General features: G+C 50.1%; 1 protein-coding gene across 3 annotated transcripts in view; it reads left to right on the top strand.

Moving 5' to 3' along the window:
* LOC144674638 (atlastin-1-like) overlaps positions 1 to 15,562 on the top strand; it is a 38,386-nt gene extending 22,824 nt beyond the window's left edge. For 2 of the 3 annotated variants that reach the window (XM_078535901.1, XM_078535903.1), the window contains 4 exons: positions 9,857 to 9,910; positions 12,118 to 12,192; positions 13,727 to 13,990; positions 14,762 to 15,562. In XM_078535901.1, coding sequence (XP_078392027.1) covers positions 9,857 to 9,910; positions 12,118 to 12,192; positions 13,727 to 13,990; positions 14,762 to 15,322 — 954 coding nt within the window. In that variant the 3' untranslated portion in view covers positions 15,323 to 15,562. The remainder of the gene's footprint in view (positions 1 to 9,856; positions 9,911 to 12,117; positions 12,193 to 13,726; positions 13,991 to 14,761) is intronic. The other variant, XM_078535902.1, reaches the window with a different exon arrangement.
* Positions 15,563 to 15,767: the final 205 nt, after the last annotated feature.

Genomic DNA, 15,767 nt, shown 5'->3' on the forward strand with positions numbered 1-15,767 from the left:
GGTGTGTGTGAGAGAGTGAATGTGTTTGTATGCGTATATGTATGAGAGCAAGTATGTGTGTGACTGAGAGTGAGCATGTGACTCTCCTCTCTCACTCTCTTTCTCTCGCACACACATACACTCTCTCAATTTCACACTCGAACAGATCTAGCAATTCAAGATTGGGCAACCATGTGGCGCTGTGGGCCATCAGCAGCAGCAGAATTGTACTCAAACACAATCTGTAACCTCAGGACCTGGCATATCCCCCACTCTACCATTGCCACCAAGACAGGGGGTCAACACTGGTTCAATGAAGAGTGTAGGAGGGCATGCCAGGAGCAGCACCAGGCATACCTAAAAATGAGGTGTCAACCTGGTGAAGCCATAACACAGGACTACTTGAGTGCCAAACAACATAAGCAGCAAGTGATAGACAGAGCAAGTGATAGACAGAGCTAAGCGATCTCACCACCAACAGATCAGATCTAAACTCTGCTGTCCTGCCACATCCAGTCATGAATAGTGGTGGACAATTAAACAACTCACTGGAGGAGGAGGCTCCACCAATATCCCCATCCCCAATGATGGAGGAGCCCAGTACAGCAGTGCAAAAAGATAAGGCTGAGGCATTTGCAACAATCTTCAGCCAGAAGTGCTGAGTGGATGATCCATCTCGGCCTCCTCCGGAGGTCCCCAACATCACAGATGCCAGTCTTCAGCCAATTCGATTCACTCCGCTTGATATCAAGAAATAAGAACATAAGAAATAGGAGCAGGAGTAGGCCATTCGGCCCCTCAAGCCTGCCCCGCTATTCAAAAAGATCATGGCTGATCTGCCCCAGGCCTTACCTCCTCTTTGTGTCAGCTCCTCATAGCCCTCAACTCCCCGATATTTCAAAAATCTATCTACCTTCCTTTTTAAAGACTCTGTGATCTAACCTCCACAGCTGTCTGAGGTAGAGAATTCCAGACATTCACTACCCTCTGAGAGAAGAAATTCCTTCGCATCTCAGTTTTAAATGAGTGTCCCCCTTATACTATAACTATGTCCCCTAGCTCGAGATTCCCCCACTAGTGGAAACATCTTCTCAACATCAACCCTGTCGAGCCCTCTCAGAATCTCGTACATTTCAATAAGATCACCCATCATTCTTCTAAACTCTAATGAATAAAGGCCTGACCTGTTTAGCTGTTCTTGTTAAGTCAACCCCTTCATCCCAGGAATCTTTTGAACTGCCTCCAATGCCAGTATATCCTTTCTTAAATACTGGAACCAAAACTGTACACAGTACTCCAGGTGCGGCCTCACTAACACCCTGTACAGTTGTAACAGGACTTCCCTATTTTAAACCCCAACCCCCTAGCAACACAGGCCAAACTTCCATTTGCCTTCTTAATTAATTGCTGTATCTGCATGCTAACATTTTGTGTTTCATGCACAAGAACAGCTAGATCCCTCTGTGCTGCACATTTTTGGAGTCTCTCTCCATTTAAATAACAGTCGGCCTTTTGATATTTCCTACCAAAGTGCATGACCTCACACTTTCCTTCATTAAATTCCATCTGCAAATTTTTTGCCCACTCACTTAATCTGCCTATATCCCCTTGCAGATCCCTTACAACCTCATCACAACATGCCCTCCCACCTATTTTTGTATCGTCAGCAAATTTGGATATATTACACTCTGCCCCCTCCTCTAAGTCATTAATATAGATAGTAGTTAATTGAGGCCCTAGGACTGTTCCTTGTGGTACTCAACTAGTTACGTCATTCCAACCTGAAAAAGACCCATTAATCCAGACTTTTGGTATCCTGTGTGTTAAACGATCCTCAATCCATGCTAATACGTTATCCCCAAAACTATGAGTCCTATCTTGTGCAATAAGCTTTTACGTGGACCTTATTGAATGCCTTCTGGAAATCCAAATACACATCTACCGGTTCCCCTTTATCAACTCTGCTTGTTATATCCTCAAAGAACTCTAGCAAATTTGTCAAACATGATTTCCCTTTCATAAAACCATGTTGACTCCATTTGATTGTGTTAAGCTTTTCTAAATGTCCAGCTATTTCTTCCTTAATAATGGACTGTAGCATTTTCCCAATGACAGATGTCAGACTGACTGGCCTATAGTTCCCTGCTTTTTGTCTCCCTCCCTTCTTGAACAAGGGCGTCACATTTGCGGTTTTCCAAACCGCTGGGACCCTCCGGAATCCAGTGAGTTCTGAAATATTTCGACTAATGCCTCCACTATCTCTGCAGCCACATCCTTTAAACTTCTTGGATGCAGGCCATCAGGTCCTGGTGACTTGTCTGTCTTTAGTCCCATTAGTTTGTCAAATACTTTGTCCCTCGTGATAGAGACTGTTACAAGATCTTTCCTCCCATTAGCTTCTTGCTTATCTGATATCTTTGGAATGTTTATAGTGTCCTCCACCGTGAAGACCAATGCAAAATATTGGTTTAAATTATCTGCCATTTCCCTGTTCCCCATTATCAATTCTCCAGTCACATCCTCGAAGGGTCCCATCCTGGGGGCTGAAGTACTGGACGTTTAAATGGCTATGGGCCCTGATAATATTCCAGCAATAACACTGAAGACTTGTGCTCCAGAACTTGTCGCGCCCCTAGCCAAGCTGTTCCAGCACAGCTACAACACTGGCATCTACCCGGCTATGGGGAAAATTGCCCATGTATGTTCTGTACACAAAAAGCAGGACAAATTAAACCCAGCCAATTACTGCCCCATCAGTCTACTCTCGATCATCCGTAAAGCAATGGAAGGAGTCATCAACAGTGCGATTAAGCGGCACTTGCTTAGCAATAATCTGCTCACTGATGCTCAGTTTAGGTTCTGTCAGGGTCACTCAGCTCCTGACCTCATTACAGCCTTGGTTCAAACATGGACAAAAGAGCTGAACTTCTGAGGTGAGAGTGAGAGTGACTGCCCTTGACATCAAGGCTGCATTTGACAGAGTGTGGCATCAAGGAGCCCCAGTAAAACTGGAGTCAATGGGAATCAGGATGAAAACTCTCCGCTGGTTGGAGTCATATTGAGCACAAAGGAAGATGTTTGCGATTGTTGGAGGTCAGTCATCTCAGCTCCAGGACATCACCGCAGGAGTTCTTCAAGGTAGTGTCCACGGCCCAACCATCTTTAACTGCTTCATCAATGACCTTCCCTCTATCATAAGGTCAGAAGTGGGGATGTTTGCTGATGATTGTACAATGTTCAGCATCATTCACGACTCCTCAGATACTGAAGCAGTCCATGTCCAAATGCAGCAAGACCTGGACAATATCCAAGCTTGGGCTGATAAGTGGCAAGTAACATTCGCGCCACACAAGTGCCAGGCAATGACCATCTCCAACAAGAAAGAATCCAACCATCGCCCACTGACATTCAATGGCATTACCATCACTGAATCCCCCACTATCAACATCCTGGGGATTATCATTGACCAGAAACTGAACTGGACCAGCCATTTAATGTAAGAGAAGGTCAAAGGCTGGGAATCCTGTGCTGAGTAACTCAGCTCCTGACTCCCCAAAGACTGTGATGGAATACTCCCCACTTGCCTGGATGAGTGCGGCTGCAACAACACTCAAGAAACTGGACACCATCCAGGACAAAGCAGCCCCGCTTGATTGGCACCACATCCACAAACATTCACTCCCTCGCCCTCCCCTGCACACTGTCTCACTCCCCCGCACATTCTCACCCTCCCCCGCACGCTCTTTCCCTCCCCCGCACGCTCTCTCCCTTCCCCGCACGCTCTCACCTTCCGCACACTCTCTCCCTCCCCCGCACACTCTAACCCTCCCCTGCGTACTCCCCTGAGTACTCTCTCCCTGCTCCATACCCTCTCACCCTCTCTCGCACACTCTCTCCCTCCCCCACACATTCTCTCCCTCTCTCGCACACACTCTCTCCCTCTCCCTCTCTCTCCCACATACTCTCTCCCTCTCTCTCTCCTGCACACACTCACTCCCTCTCTCTCGTTCATTCCCTCTCCCTCTCTTTCCTGCACACAATCTCTTCCTCTCTCTTGCACACACTCCCTCACACACATGCTCCCTCTCTCTCGCACTCTCCATCTCTCTCTCTTCATTGCACACTCTCTCTCTCTCTCTACCCACACACTCTCCCTCTCTCTCTACCCACACACTCCCTCTCCCTCTCTGTCCCACACACACTCTCTCCCTCTCAAACCCGCACACACACTTTCTCCTCTCACACTCACCCTCTCCCACTCTCTTTCCCGCACACTTTCTGCCTCTCTCTCCCACACACTCTCTCCCTCTCTCTCTCCTTCACTCACTCTCTTCCTCTCTCTCCTGCACACATTCTCTCTCCCTCTCTCTCTCCCACACACACACTCTCCCTCTCTCATGCACACAGCCTCTCCAGCACACATTCTCCATCTCTTGCTGCTGGACACTCTCTCCTTCTCTCTCCCCCGCAGACATTCTCTGTCCCTCTCCCTCCCACGCACACTCTCTCCCTCTCTCTCTCGCACACACTCTCTCCCTCTCTCTCTCTCCCACACACTCTCCCTTTCTCTCTCCTGCACACACACTCTCCCTCTCCAACCCGCACGCACACTCTCTCGCACTCACTCTCTCCCTCTCTCCCACACACACTGTCTCCCTCTCTCTCCCACACAGTCTCTCCCTCCTGCACACACCCTCTTCCTCTCTCTCCTGCACACATTCTCTCTCCCTCTCTCCCGCACACATTCTCTCCCTTTCCCGCACACTCTCTACCTCTCTCTCTCCAAAACACACCCTCTTCCTCTCTCTCCTGTACACAATCTCTCTCCTCTCTCTCCCGCACACATTCTCTCCCTCTCTCTTGCACACACACTGTCCACCACACAATCTCCCTTTCTTTCTTCTGGACACTCCCTCTCCCTCGCCCGTAGACATTCTATCTCCCTCTCCCTCCCGCGCGCACTCTCTCCCTCTCTCCGACACATTCTCTCCCTTTCTCTCTCCTGCACACACTCTCTCCCTCTCTCTTGTACATGCTCTCTCCCTCTCTCTCTCTCTCCCATACAATCTGTCCCTCTCTCTCTCCTTCACACTCTCCCTCTCTCTCGTACATGCTCTCTCCCTCTCTCTCTCTCCCATACACTCTGTCCCTCTCTCACTTGCACACTCTCTCTCACTCTCTCTCCCACACACGTTCTCTCTCCCGCTCTCTGTCACTCGTACATGCTCTGTCTCCCTCTCTCTCTCCCTCCCACATAAACTGTACTCCTGTCTCTTGCACACACTTTCTCCCTCTCTGTCTCCTGCACACTCTCTCCCTCTCTCCCGCACACATGCTTTCCCTCTCTCCCAAACACACTCTCTCCCTCTCTCCCACACACTCTCTCCCTTGCTCTCTCCTGCACACACTCCCTCTCTCTCATACACTCCCTCTCCCTCTCTCTCTCTCCTATACATTCTGTCCCTCTCTGTCTCCCGCACACTCTCTCCCTCTCTCTCTCCCACGCACAAGCTCTTCCTCTCTCTCTCACCCGCACACACTCCCTCTCTCTCTCCCGCAGACGCTCTCTCCGCTCCTCCCTCTCCCGCACACATTTCCTCTCCCTCTCTCCCAACCACACACCCTCTCTCACTCTCTCCCTTGCCCGCGAACACTCTCTTTCCATCTCTCTCCTGCACATACACTCCCTCTCTCTCACACACACTCCCTCTCTCTCCCACGCACACACTGTCCCTCTCTCTCGCACTCTCTCTCCCTCTCCAACCCGCACACACACACACTCCCTCTGTCCTGCACACACTCTCACTCTTCATCTCTCTCGCACACTCTCCCCCTCTCTCTACCCACACACTCTCTCTCCCTCTCTGTCCCGCACACACTCTCTCCCTCTTCAACCCGCACACATTCTCTCCCTCTCTCTCCCACACACTCTCTCCCTGTCCCTCTCCTGCACACACTCTCTTCCTCTCTCTCCTGCACACATTCTCTCTCCTCTCTCCCACAAGCACATTCTCCCTATCTCCTGCACACACTCTCTCCCTCTCCAACCTGCACACACTCTCTCCCTCTCTCTCCCACACACTCTCTCTCTCCTGCACACACTCACTTCCTGTCTCTCCTGCACACATTCTCTCTCTCTCTCTCTCTCTCCCACACACACACTCTCCCTATCTCTTGCACACACTCTCTCCAGCACACTCTCTCCCTCTCCAACCCGCACACACACACACTCCCTCTGTCCTGCGCACACTCTCACTCTTCATCTCTCTCGCACACTCTCCCCCTCTCTCTACCCACACACTCTCTCTCCCTCTGTCCCGCACACACTCTCTCCCTCTTCAACCCGCACACACTCTCTCCCTCTCTCCCACACACTCTCTCCCTGTCCCTCTCCTGCACACACTCTCTTCCTCTCTCTCCTGCACACATTCTCTCTCCTCTCTCCCACACGCTCATTCTCCCTATCTCTTGCACACACTCTCTCCCTCTCCAACCTGCACACACTCTCTCCCTCTCTCTCCTACACACTCTCTCTCTCCTGTACACACTCACTTCCTGTCTCTCCTGCACACATTCTCTCTCTCTCTCTCTCTCTCACACACACACACTCTCCCTATCTCTTGCGCACACTCTCTCCAGCACACTCTCTCCCTCTCCAACTCGCGCATACATCTCTCCCACACACACTCTCCCTCTCTCTCTCCTGCACGCACTCTCTTCCTCTCTCTCCTGCACACACCGTCTCTCCCTCTCTCTCGACCACACACTCTCTCCCTCTCTCTTGCCCGCGCACACTCTCTCCCTCTCTCTCCTGCGCACACACTCTCCCCATCTCTCTCTCGCACTTTCTCTCTCCCTCTCTCTCTCGCACTCTCTCTCGCACACACTCTCTCCCTCTCTCTCCTGCATACACACTCTCCCTCTCTCTCTTCTGCACACACTCTCTCCCTCTCACACACACTCTCTCCCCATCTCTCTCTCGCACACTCTCTCTCGCACACTCTCCCTCTCTCTCGTACTCTCTCTCGCTCCCTCTCTCTCTTGCACATACTCTCTCCCCCTCTCTCACACGCACACTCTCTGCCTCTCTCGTGCATACACTCTCTACCTCTCCAACCTACACACACACACACTCTCTCCCTTTCTCCCACACACTCTTCCTCTCTCTCCACACTCTGTGTCCCTCCCTTTCCCCCGCACACTTTCTCTCTCTCCTGCACACTTTCTCCCTCTCTCTCACCCATACACGCTGTATCCCTCCATCTCACACACACTTTCTCCACATTTCTCTCTCGTGCACACTCTCTCCATCTCTACCCGCACACACTCTGTATCTCTCCAACCCGCACATACACTCTCTCCCTTTCTCCCACGCACACTCTCTTCCTCTCTCTCTTGCACACACTCTCTGTACCTCTCTTTCTCCGGCACACTTTCTCCTCTCTCTGCTGCACACTCTCCCTCACTCTCTCCCTCTCTCTTGCACACGCTGTCTCCAGCACACACTCCCTCTCTCTCCCACACAAACTCTCTGCCTCTCCCTTGCACACACTTCCTCTCTCTCCCACACACTCTCTCCCTCTCTCTCATCCGCGCACACTCTCTCCCCTCTCTCCCACACACACTCTCTCCCTCTCTCTTACACATACTCTCTCCCTCTCTCTCTCCTGCACACTCTGTCTCTCCCTCTCTCTCCCGCATACACATTCTCCCTCTCTCTCCCACACACAAACTCTCTTTCAATTTAGCCCCTAGCTGCTCATACTCCCTCCCATTTCCCCATGTCTACCAACGTCTTTGGTACCAACGTAGACCATGTCACCAGTATCCTCCCCACCCACTGAATCAGATGTCCTGAACCTCGGCAAGCTACATTTCCACCTGGACTCCTGCTCTCAGTTGCAGAGGACTGTGTCTGTCTCCCTGACTAAACTGTCCCCAATGCCACTGCATTCCTATTAGCTCTCCCCACTTGAAAGACTTCCCTGTACCTTGATGTCATGATCAGTTTTCCCCTCCACCCTGCAGCCACCACTTTCACCAATACAGGCTGCAGGAACCTCAATTCAGTTGGACAATTGCAAAGACTGAGAATTACCTCCACTTCTACCTTCTCGATCCCCATTATCTGCCTCATTTGCAGTCACACCCTCCTGTCCCTGACCACTGACCAAATCTGAAGACCCTATCCTGAATGGTGTGACTGCTTCCATGTACAAAGTGTCCAAGTAACTTTCCTCCTCCCTGTTGCATCACATCGTCTGCAGCTTAGCCTCCAGCTCAATAACTCTGAGCCGAAGATCCTCAAGTTGCTGACACTTACTGAAGATGTGCTGATCCTGGTTTATACTGGGTATCCAGGAGCTTCCACATTATGCATTTGCAACGTATCACCTGTCCTACCATCTTTATTATATATTAATTAATTTATTTTCTAAATTAGCTTATAATTAATATAACCTACCACTACAGCTAGTAAAGTTTATTAATAGTAATAAAACCTTAGGCTTTACACAAATGTGCAAAGGAAAACAAACAAAATACTCCCCAACCCATCACCTATTTCTCTGGGACTGCATTTTTCAGAAGTTAGTCGGTCCACGGCCTGAGCCCCTCTCTCTCCCTCACAGTGAGAGGAGGGAGACACTGGATCACAGTAAGAGGAGGGAGATACTGGATCACATTGAGAGGAGAGAGGCACTGCATGACAATATGAGGGACACACTGGATCACAGATAGAAAAGAGAGACACAATCACAGTAAGAGGAGACAGCCACTTGATCACAGTGGGAGTAGAGAGACACTAGATCACAATGAGAGGAGAGAGGCATTGGATCACAGTGAGAGGGGAGAGAGGCTGGATTACAGTGAGAGGAGAGAGACACTATTAGAGTGAGAGGAGAGAGACACTGGATTACAATGAGGAGAGAGACACCTAATCTCGGTGACTAGGAGAGGCACTGGATCACATTGAGAGGAGAGAGAGACACTGGATCACAGTGAAAGAAGGGGGACAGTGGAACTCTGAGAGGGTGAGACACTGGATAACAGTGTAGGAGAGATACTGAATCACTGAGAGGAGAGAGACACTGGATCTCAGCGAGAGGGGGTGACACTGGATCACAGTAAGAGGAGAGGGACACTTCATCACAGTGAGAGGAGGGAGACACTGGATCACTAAGTGTAGGAGAGACTGGATCACAGCGAGAGGAGAGAAAGACGATCGAGGTGAGAGGAGGGGACATTGGATCACAGTGAGAGTGGAGATAAACTGGAACACAGTGGGAGGAGAGAGAGACACTGGATCAGAATGAGAGGGGAGAGGCACTGGATCACAGTGAGTGGGGAGAGACAGTGGATCACAGTGAAAGGAGGGAGACAGTGTATCACAGTGAGAGGGTGAATCACTGGATCACTGAGTGTAAGAGAGACACCATCACAGTGAGAGGAGGGAGAGATTGCGTTCCAGTGAGAGGAGGGACACTCTGGATCACAGATAGAGGAGAGAGACACAGGATCACAGTCAGAAGGGAGACACACTGGATCATAGTGAGAGAAGAGAGACAATGGATGACAGTGAGGGGGGAGAGACACGGGTCATCGTGAGAAGGGAGAGGCACTGGATCACAGTGAGAGGGGAGACACTGGGTCACAGTGAGAAGGGAGAGACACTGGATCACTGAGAGGGGAGAAACACTGGATCACAGTGAGAGGGGAGAAACACTGGATCACAGTGAGATGAGAGACACTGGACCACATGATTCTGATTTGCAGTCTTCGCTCATTCACATCTGCCGTAATCCAAACCTACCGTGCAAAAATCTAGATACCCAACTCCAGAGTCCCCAGTCTAAAACCCTTGTATGTTTATCCACAGGCATTTACCAAAACCATCAGAAAATATTCCGTTCAGATCAAAACGCCACTGCAGGTGAGATATTCATATCACTTCAATCAATAAGCAAGCATGACTGCCGGTAATACCAAAGAAATGGACTGAGAGACACAAGTCAGTGTACAGATATCTTCCTGAGAGAGAGGCGACTGAGAGACACCAGTCAGTGTACAGATATCTCCCTGAGAGAGAGAGGACTGAGAGACACCAGTCATTGTGCAGATATCTTCCTGAGAGAGAGAAATGGGACTGAGGGACACCTGTCAGTGGACAGATATCTCCCTGAGAGCCCGGGGACTGAGAGACACCAGTCAGTGTCAACTATCTCCCTGAGAGAGAGGGGACTGAGGGACACCAGTCGGTGGACAGATATCTCCCTGAGAGAGAGGGATTGAGAGCCACCAGTCAGTGTGTAGATATCTCCCTGACAGGGGGGCTGAGAGACACCTGTCAGTGTGCAGATATCTCCCTGAGAGAGAGGCAACTGAGTAACACCAGTCAGTGTACAGCTCTGCCCCTGAGAGTGAGAGGGGACTGGGAGACATCAGACAGTGTACAGATATCTCCCTGAGAGTGACAGGGACTGCGAGACACCAGTTAGTGTGTAGATATCTCCTTGAGAGTGGGCTGAGAAGCACCAGTCAGTGTACAGATACCTCCCTGAGAGAGAGAGGGGACTGAGAGACACCAGTCAGTGTATTGATATCTCCCTGAGGGAAAGGGAACTGAGGGGCACCAGTCAGTGTACAGATATCGCCATGAGAGAGAGGGACTGAGAGACTCCAGTCAGTGTACAGATATCTTCCTGAGAGACAGGGGACTGAGAGACACCAATCAGTGTACAGATATTTCCCTGAGAGTGAGGGGAGTGAGAGACACCAGTCAGTGTACAGATATCTCCCTGAGAGAGAGGGACTGAGAGACTCCAGTCAGTGTACAGATATCTTCCTGAGAGACAGGGGACTGAGAGACACCAATCAGTGTACAGATATTTCCCCTGAGAGAGAGGGAGTGAGAGACACCAGTCAGTGTACAGATATCTCCCTGAGAGAGAGGGGACTGAGGGACACCAGTCCATGTACAGATATGTCCCTGAGGGAGATGGGACTGAGAGACTCCAGTCAATGTACAGAAATCTTCCTGAGAGAGATGGGACTGAGAGACACCAGTCAGTGTATTGATATCTCCCTGAGAGAGAGGGTCTGAGATACACCAGTCAGTGTACAGATATCTTCCTGAGAGAGACGGGACTGAGCGACAACAGTCAGTGTACAGATATCTCCCTGAGAGAGAGGGGAGTGAGAAACACCAGTCAGTGTACAGATGTCTCCCTGAGATAGAGAGGGGACTGAGAGACCCCAGACAGTGTACACATACTTCCCTGAGAACAAGAAGAACTGAGACACACCTGTCAGTGTGCAGATATCTCTCTGAGTGAAAGAGGGAGTGAGAGACACCAGTCAGTGTGCAGATATCTCCCTGAGTGAGAGAGGGAGTGAGAGACACCAGTCAGTGTACAGATATCTCCCTGAGAGAGAGGGACTGAGAGACACCAATCAGTGTACAGATATCTCCCTGAGTGAGAGAGGGAGTGAGAGACACCAGTCAGTGTACAGATATCTCCCTGAGAGAGAGGGGACTGAGGGACACCAGTCCATGTACAGATATGTCCCTGAGGGAGATGGGACTGAGAGACTCCAGTCAATGTACAGAAATCTTCCTGAGAGAGATGGGACTGAGAGACACCAGTCAGTGTATTGATATCTCCCTGAGAGAGAGGGTCTGAGATACACCAGCCAGTGTACAGATACCTCTCTGAGGGAAAGGGGACTGAGGAGCACCAGTCAGTGTACAGATATCTCCCTGAGAGAGAGGTACTGAGAGACACCAGTCAGTGTACTGAACACTCCCTGAGAGAGAGGGACTGATAGACACCAGTCAATGTACAGATATTTCCCTGAGAGGGGGCTTAGTGACACCAGTCAGTGTACAGATATTTCCCTGAGAGAGAGGGGAGTGAGAGACCCCAGGCAGTGTACAGATACTTCCCTGAGAACGAGAAGGACTGAGAGACATCAGTCAGTGTACAGATATCTCCCTGAGTGAAAGAGGAAGTGAGAGACACCAGTCAGTGCGCGGATATCTCCCTGTGGGAGGTCTGAGCGACAAAAGTCAGTGTACAGATATCTCCCTGAGAGAGAGAGATTGAGATAAGTCAATTACAGTATATCTAATCTTCTCAGATGTCGAATGCCTTCTGGAATGTAAAACTAAGGGACAAGAAGCTGAACGAGTTTCAAAGTTACTTCAAACAGCTGGTACTTCAGTTTGCATATTCCCTCAGTTTGTGAATGGAACAGTGGAGAGGACCAAACTTTACTCTGTACCTTACCCGGTGCTGTACCTGTTCTGGGAGTGTTTGATGGGGACAGTGTAGAGGGACCTTTATTCTGTCCCTAAGCCCATGCTGTACCGGTCCTGGGAGTATTTCATGGGGACGGTGCAGAGGGAGCTTTACCCTGTATCTAACCCCGTGCTGTACCTGTCCTGGGAGTGTTTGATGGGGACAGTGTAGAGGCATCTTTACTCTATCTAACCCCGTGCTGTATCTGTCCTGGGAGTGTTTGACGGGGACGGTGTTGAGGGAGTTTTACTCTGTATCTAACACAGTGCTGTACCTGTCCTGGGATTGTTTGATGGCGACAGTGTAGGGGGAGCTTTACTCTGTATCTAACCCCGTGCTGTACCTGTCCTAGCAGTGTTTGATGGACACAGTGTAGAGGGAGCTTTACTCTGTATCTAACCCCGTGCTGTACCTGTCCTGGTAGTGTTTGATGGGGACAGTTTAGGGGGAGTTTTACTCTGTATTTTACCCCGTGCTGTAACTGTACTGGGAGTGTTTGATGGGGACAGTATAGAGGGAGCTTTACTCTGTATTTAACCCATGCTGTAACTGTCCTGGGAGTGTTTGATGGGGACGGTGTAGAGGGAGTTTTGTTCTGTCTCTAATCCCATGCTGTACCGGTCCTGGGAGTATTTCATGGGGACAGTGTAGAGGGAGCTTTACCCTTTATCTAACCCCGTGCTGTACCTGTCCTGGGAGTGTTTGATGGGGATAGTATAGAGGCATCTTTACTCTGTATCTAACCCCGTGCTGTACCTGTCCTGGGAGTGTTTGATGGGGACAGTTTAGGGGGAGTTTTACTCTGTATTTTACCCCGTGCTGCAACTGTCCTGGGAGTGTTTGATGGGGACAGTATAGAGGGAGCTTTACTCTGCATTTAACCCGTGCTGTAACTGTCCTGGGAGTGTTTGATGGGGACAGTGTAGAGGGAGCTTTACTCTGCATTTAACCCGTGCTGTAACTGTCCTGGGAGTGTTTGATGGGGACGGTGTAGAGGGAGCTTTACCCTGTATCTAACTCCGTGCTGTACCTGCCCTGGGAGTGTTTGAATAGGAGTGTCGAGGGAGCTTTACTGTGTATTTAACCCCGTGCTGTACCTGCCCTGGGAGTGTTCGTTGGGGACGATGTAGAGGGAGTTTTACTCTCTATCTAACCCCGTGCTGTACCTGTCCTGGGAGTGTTTGATGGGGACAGTGTAGAGGGAGATTTACTCTGTATCTAACCCCGTGCTGTACCTGTCCTGGGAGGTTTTCATGGGGACAGTGTTGAGGGAGCTTTACTCTGTATTTAGCCCCGTGCTGTACCTGTCCTAGGAGTGTTGGGGACGGTGTAGAGGGAACTTTACTCTGTATCTAACCCCGTGCTGTACCTGCCCTGGTAGTGTTTGTTGGGAACAGTGCAGAGGGATCGTTAATCATGATCTAGCATTTTTTGTCTTTGTTGCTCAGAATGAAGATGAAGACCTTCATGTGAGAACTCCAGGTTCTATGCGAGCCTGCCTGTTGAGTAAGGCCGCTGAGCTGGCAGAGGATTGTCACAGGCTTCTCAGAGGGACTGCGGTGGAGAAGAGGACAGAAGCTACTGAGTTCCTCCACCTACTGGATCAAGAGATAGAAATCTCCTGCAACACTTACAATGTGACATTCCAGGGCCAAATGGAAAGGCAAATGGATGCAAAACTTAATGATTTACTAAATTGCTACACAGAAGAGGTAGAATAAAGTGCCTTCCTGATCGGAACACTGCAGACGGAGCTTTACTCTGTATATAACCCCGTGCTGTACCTGTCCTGGGAGTGTTTGATGGGGACGGTGTAGAGGGAGCTTAATCTGCATTTAACCCCGTGCTGTACCTGTCCTGGGAGTGTTTGATGGGAACAGTATAGATGGAGGTTTACTCTGTATCTAACCCCGTGCTGTACCTGTCCTGGGAGTGTTTGATAGAGACGGTGTAGAGGGAGCTTTATTTTGTATCTAACCCCATGCTGTACCTGCCCTGGGAGTGTTTGATGGCGACAGTGCAGAGGGGGCTTTACTCTGTACCTAACCCTCTGCTGCACCTGTCCTGGGAGTGTTTGATGGGGGCAGTGCAGAGCGAGCTTTACTCTGTATCTAACCCCATGCTGTACCTGTCCTGGGAGTGTTTGATGGCGACAGTGCAGAGGGGGCTTTACTCTGTACCTAACCCTCTGCTGCACCTGTCCTGGGAGTGTTTGATGGGGGCAGTGCAGAGCGAGCTTTACTCTGTATCTAACCTCATGCTGTACCTGTCCTGGGATTGTTTGATGCAGACAGTGTAGAGGGAGCTTTACTCTGTATCTAACCCCATGCTGTACCTGTCCTGGGAGTGTTTGATGGGGACTGTGTAGAGGGAGCTTTACTCTGTATCTAACCGCATGCTGTACCTGTCCTGCGAGTGATTGATGGGGACATTTTAGAGGGAACTTTTATCTGTATCTAACCCTGTGCTCTCTATGCATTCAGGTGCCCAATATAGATGCAGCCTGCAAGTGTGTGAGGACCACTCCAAGTGTAATGAGGAATCTCCTGGGGCAGAAGTCCATGGAGCTGAGTGTGGGTTTTCAGATGTGTCTGCGAGGTTCTCGTGCGGAGATCCAGATCGAGGTGACGAATCTGAATACACAGCTGCTGAGAAAACGCCAGGACCTCTGTGAGATTTACAACAAGAAATACAAGCAAGACCTGCAGTGCATCTGTGCCATGTTGTTGGCTGCTGTGTTTGCAACCATTGGGATGGTCTTGGGGGCGCTGGAAGCTGGTCCTGTGTTGGCGAGGTGCGCATTGCTGATCTTTTTACCTCAGGCAGCCACCCTGTGTACTGCGCTGGGCTGTTTCTTGGGGCTTGCCCTCGGGTTAACCTTTGGCGTAGTGGTGGGCATCGGGCTGGGGACGTGTGTGGTGGTTTGCATAGTAGCCAGTGAGCCAGCAGAAGATGCCCCCCATAATGGAAGAACCAGCAACCGCATTATTACGGAGAGAGATCCACTCCTTAGTACGAGGGGTCACAGCGAATGTTCCTGCTGATGACCTGAGGCCACATCCAGAGCATGAAAAGTGAGAAATATAGAATGATCCTGGTGCACATGCTGAGCTTTTGCTGTCCCTGCTCTTTAACGATTTTAATATAAGATGATATTCCCCCATTGCAGCGAGGCGCTGATGACGGAAAGTCAAGTTGGGGACTTCCTCTCACAATAGGTTTCTCTGACAACTTTAAATTATGTTCCCATCAGCTTTCCAAATAAACAGAGCAGTCTAAAATTTAAGTTAGCGTTCATGTTCTGTCATTCATTTCCTGCTCACAAGTGTCCGCAGTCACACACTGCGTATCACTCTATCCCCTCCCTGTCTCCTCGATCCGAGGCTCCATAACTCATAAAACGAGGTCTGATAGTCACCGCATGTCAGTAATGAAGGACGTGAAAGAGTTAGCCCCGAACTGAAGGAAGTGAAACAGTTAAACCCAAAG

Source organism: Cetorhinus maximus, unplaced genomic scaffold (genome assembly GCF_964194155.1).
Source record: "Cetorhinus maximus unplaced genomic scaffold, sCetMax3.hap1.1 HAP1_SCAFFOLD_737, whole genome shotgun sequence".
NCBI classification, from domain to species: Eukaryota; Metazoa; Chordata; class Chondrichthyes; order Lamniformes; family Cetorhinidae; genus Cetorhinus; species Cetorhinus maximus.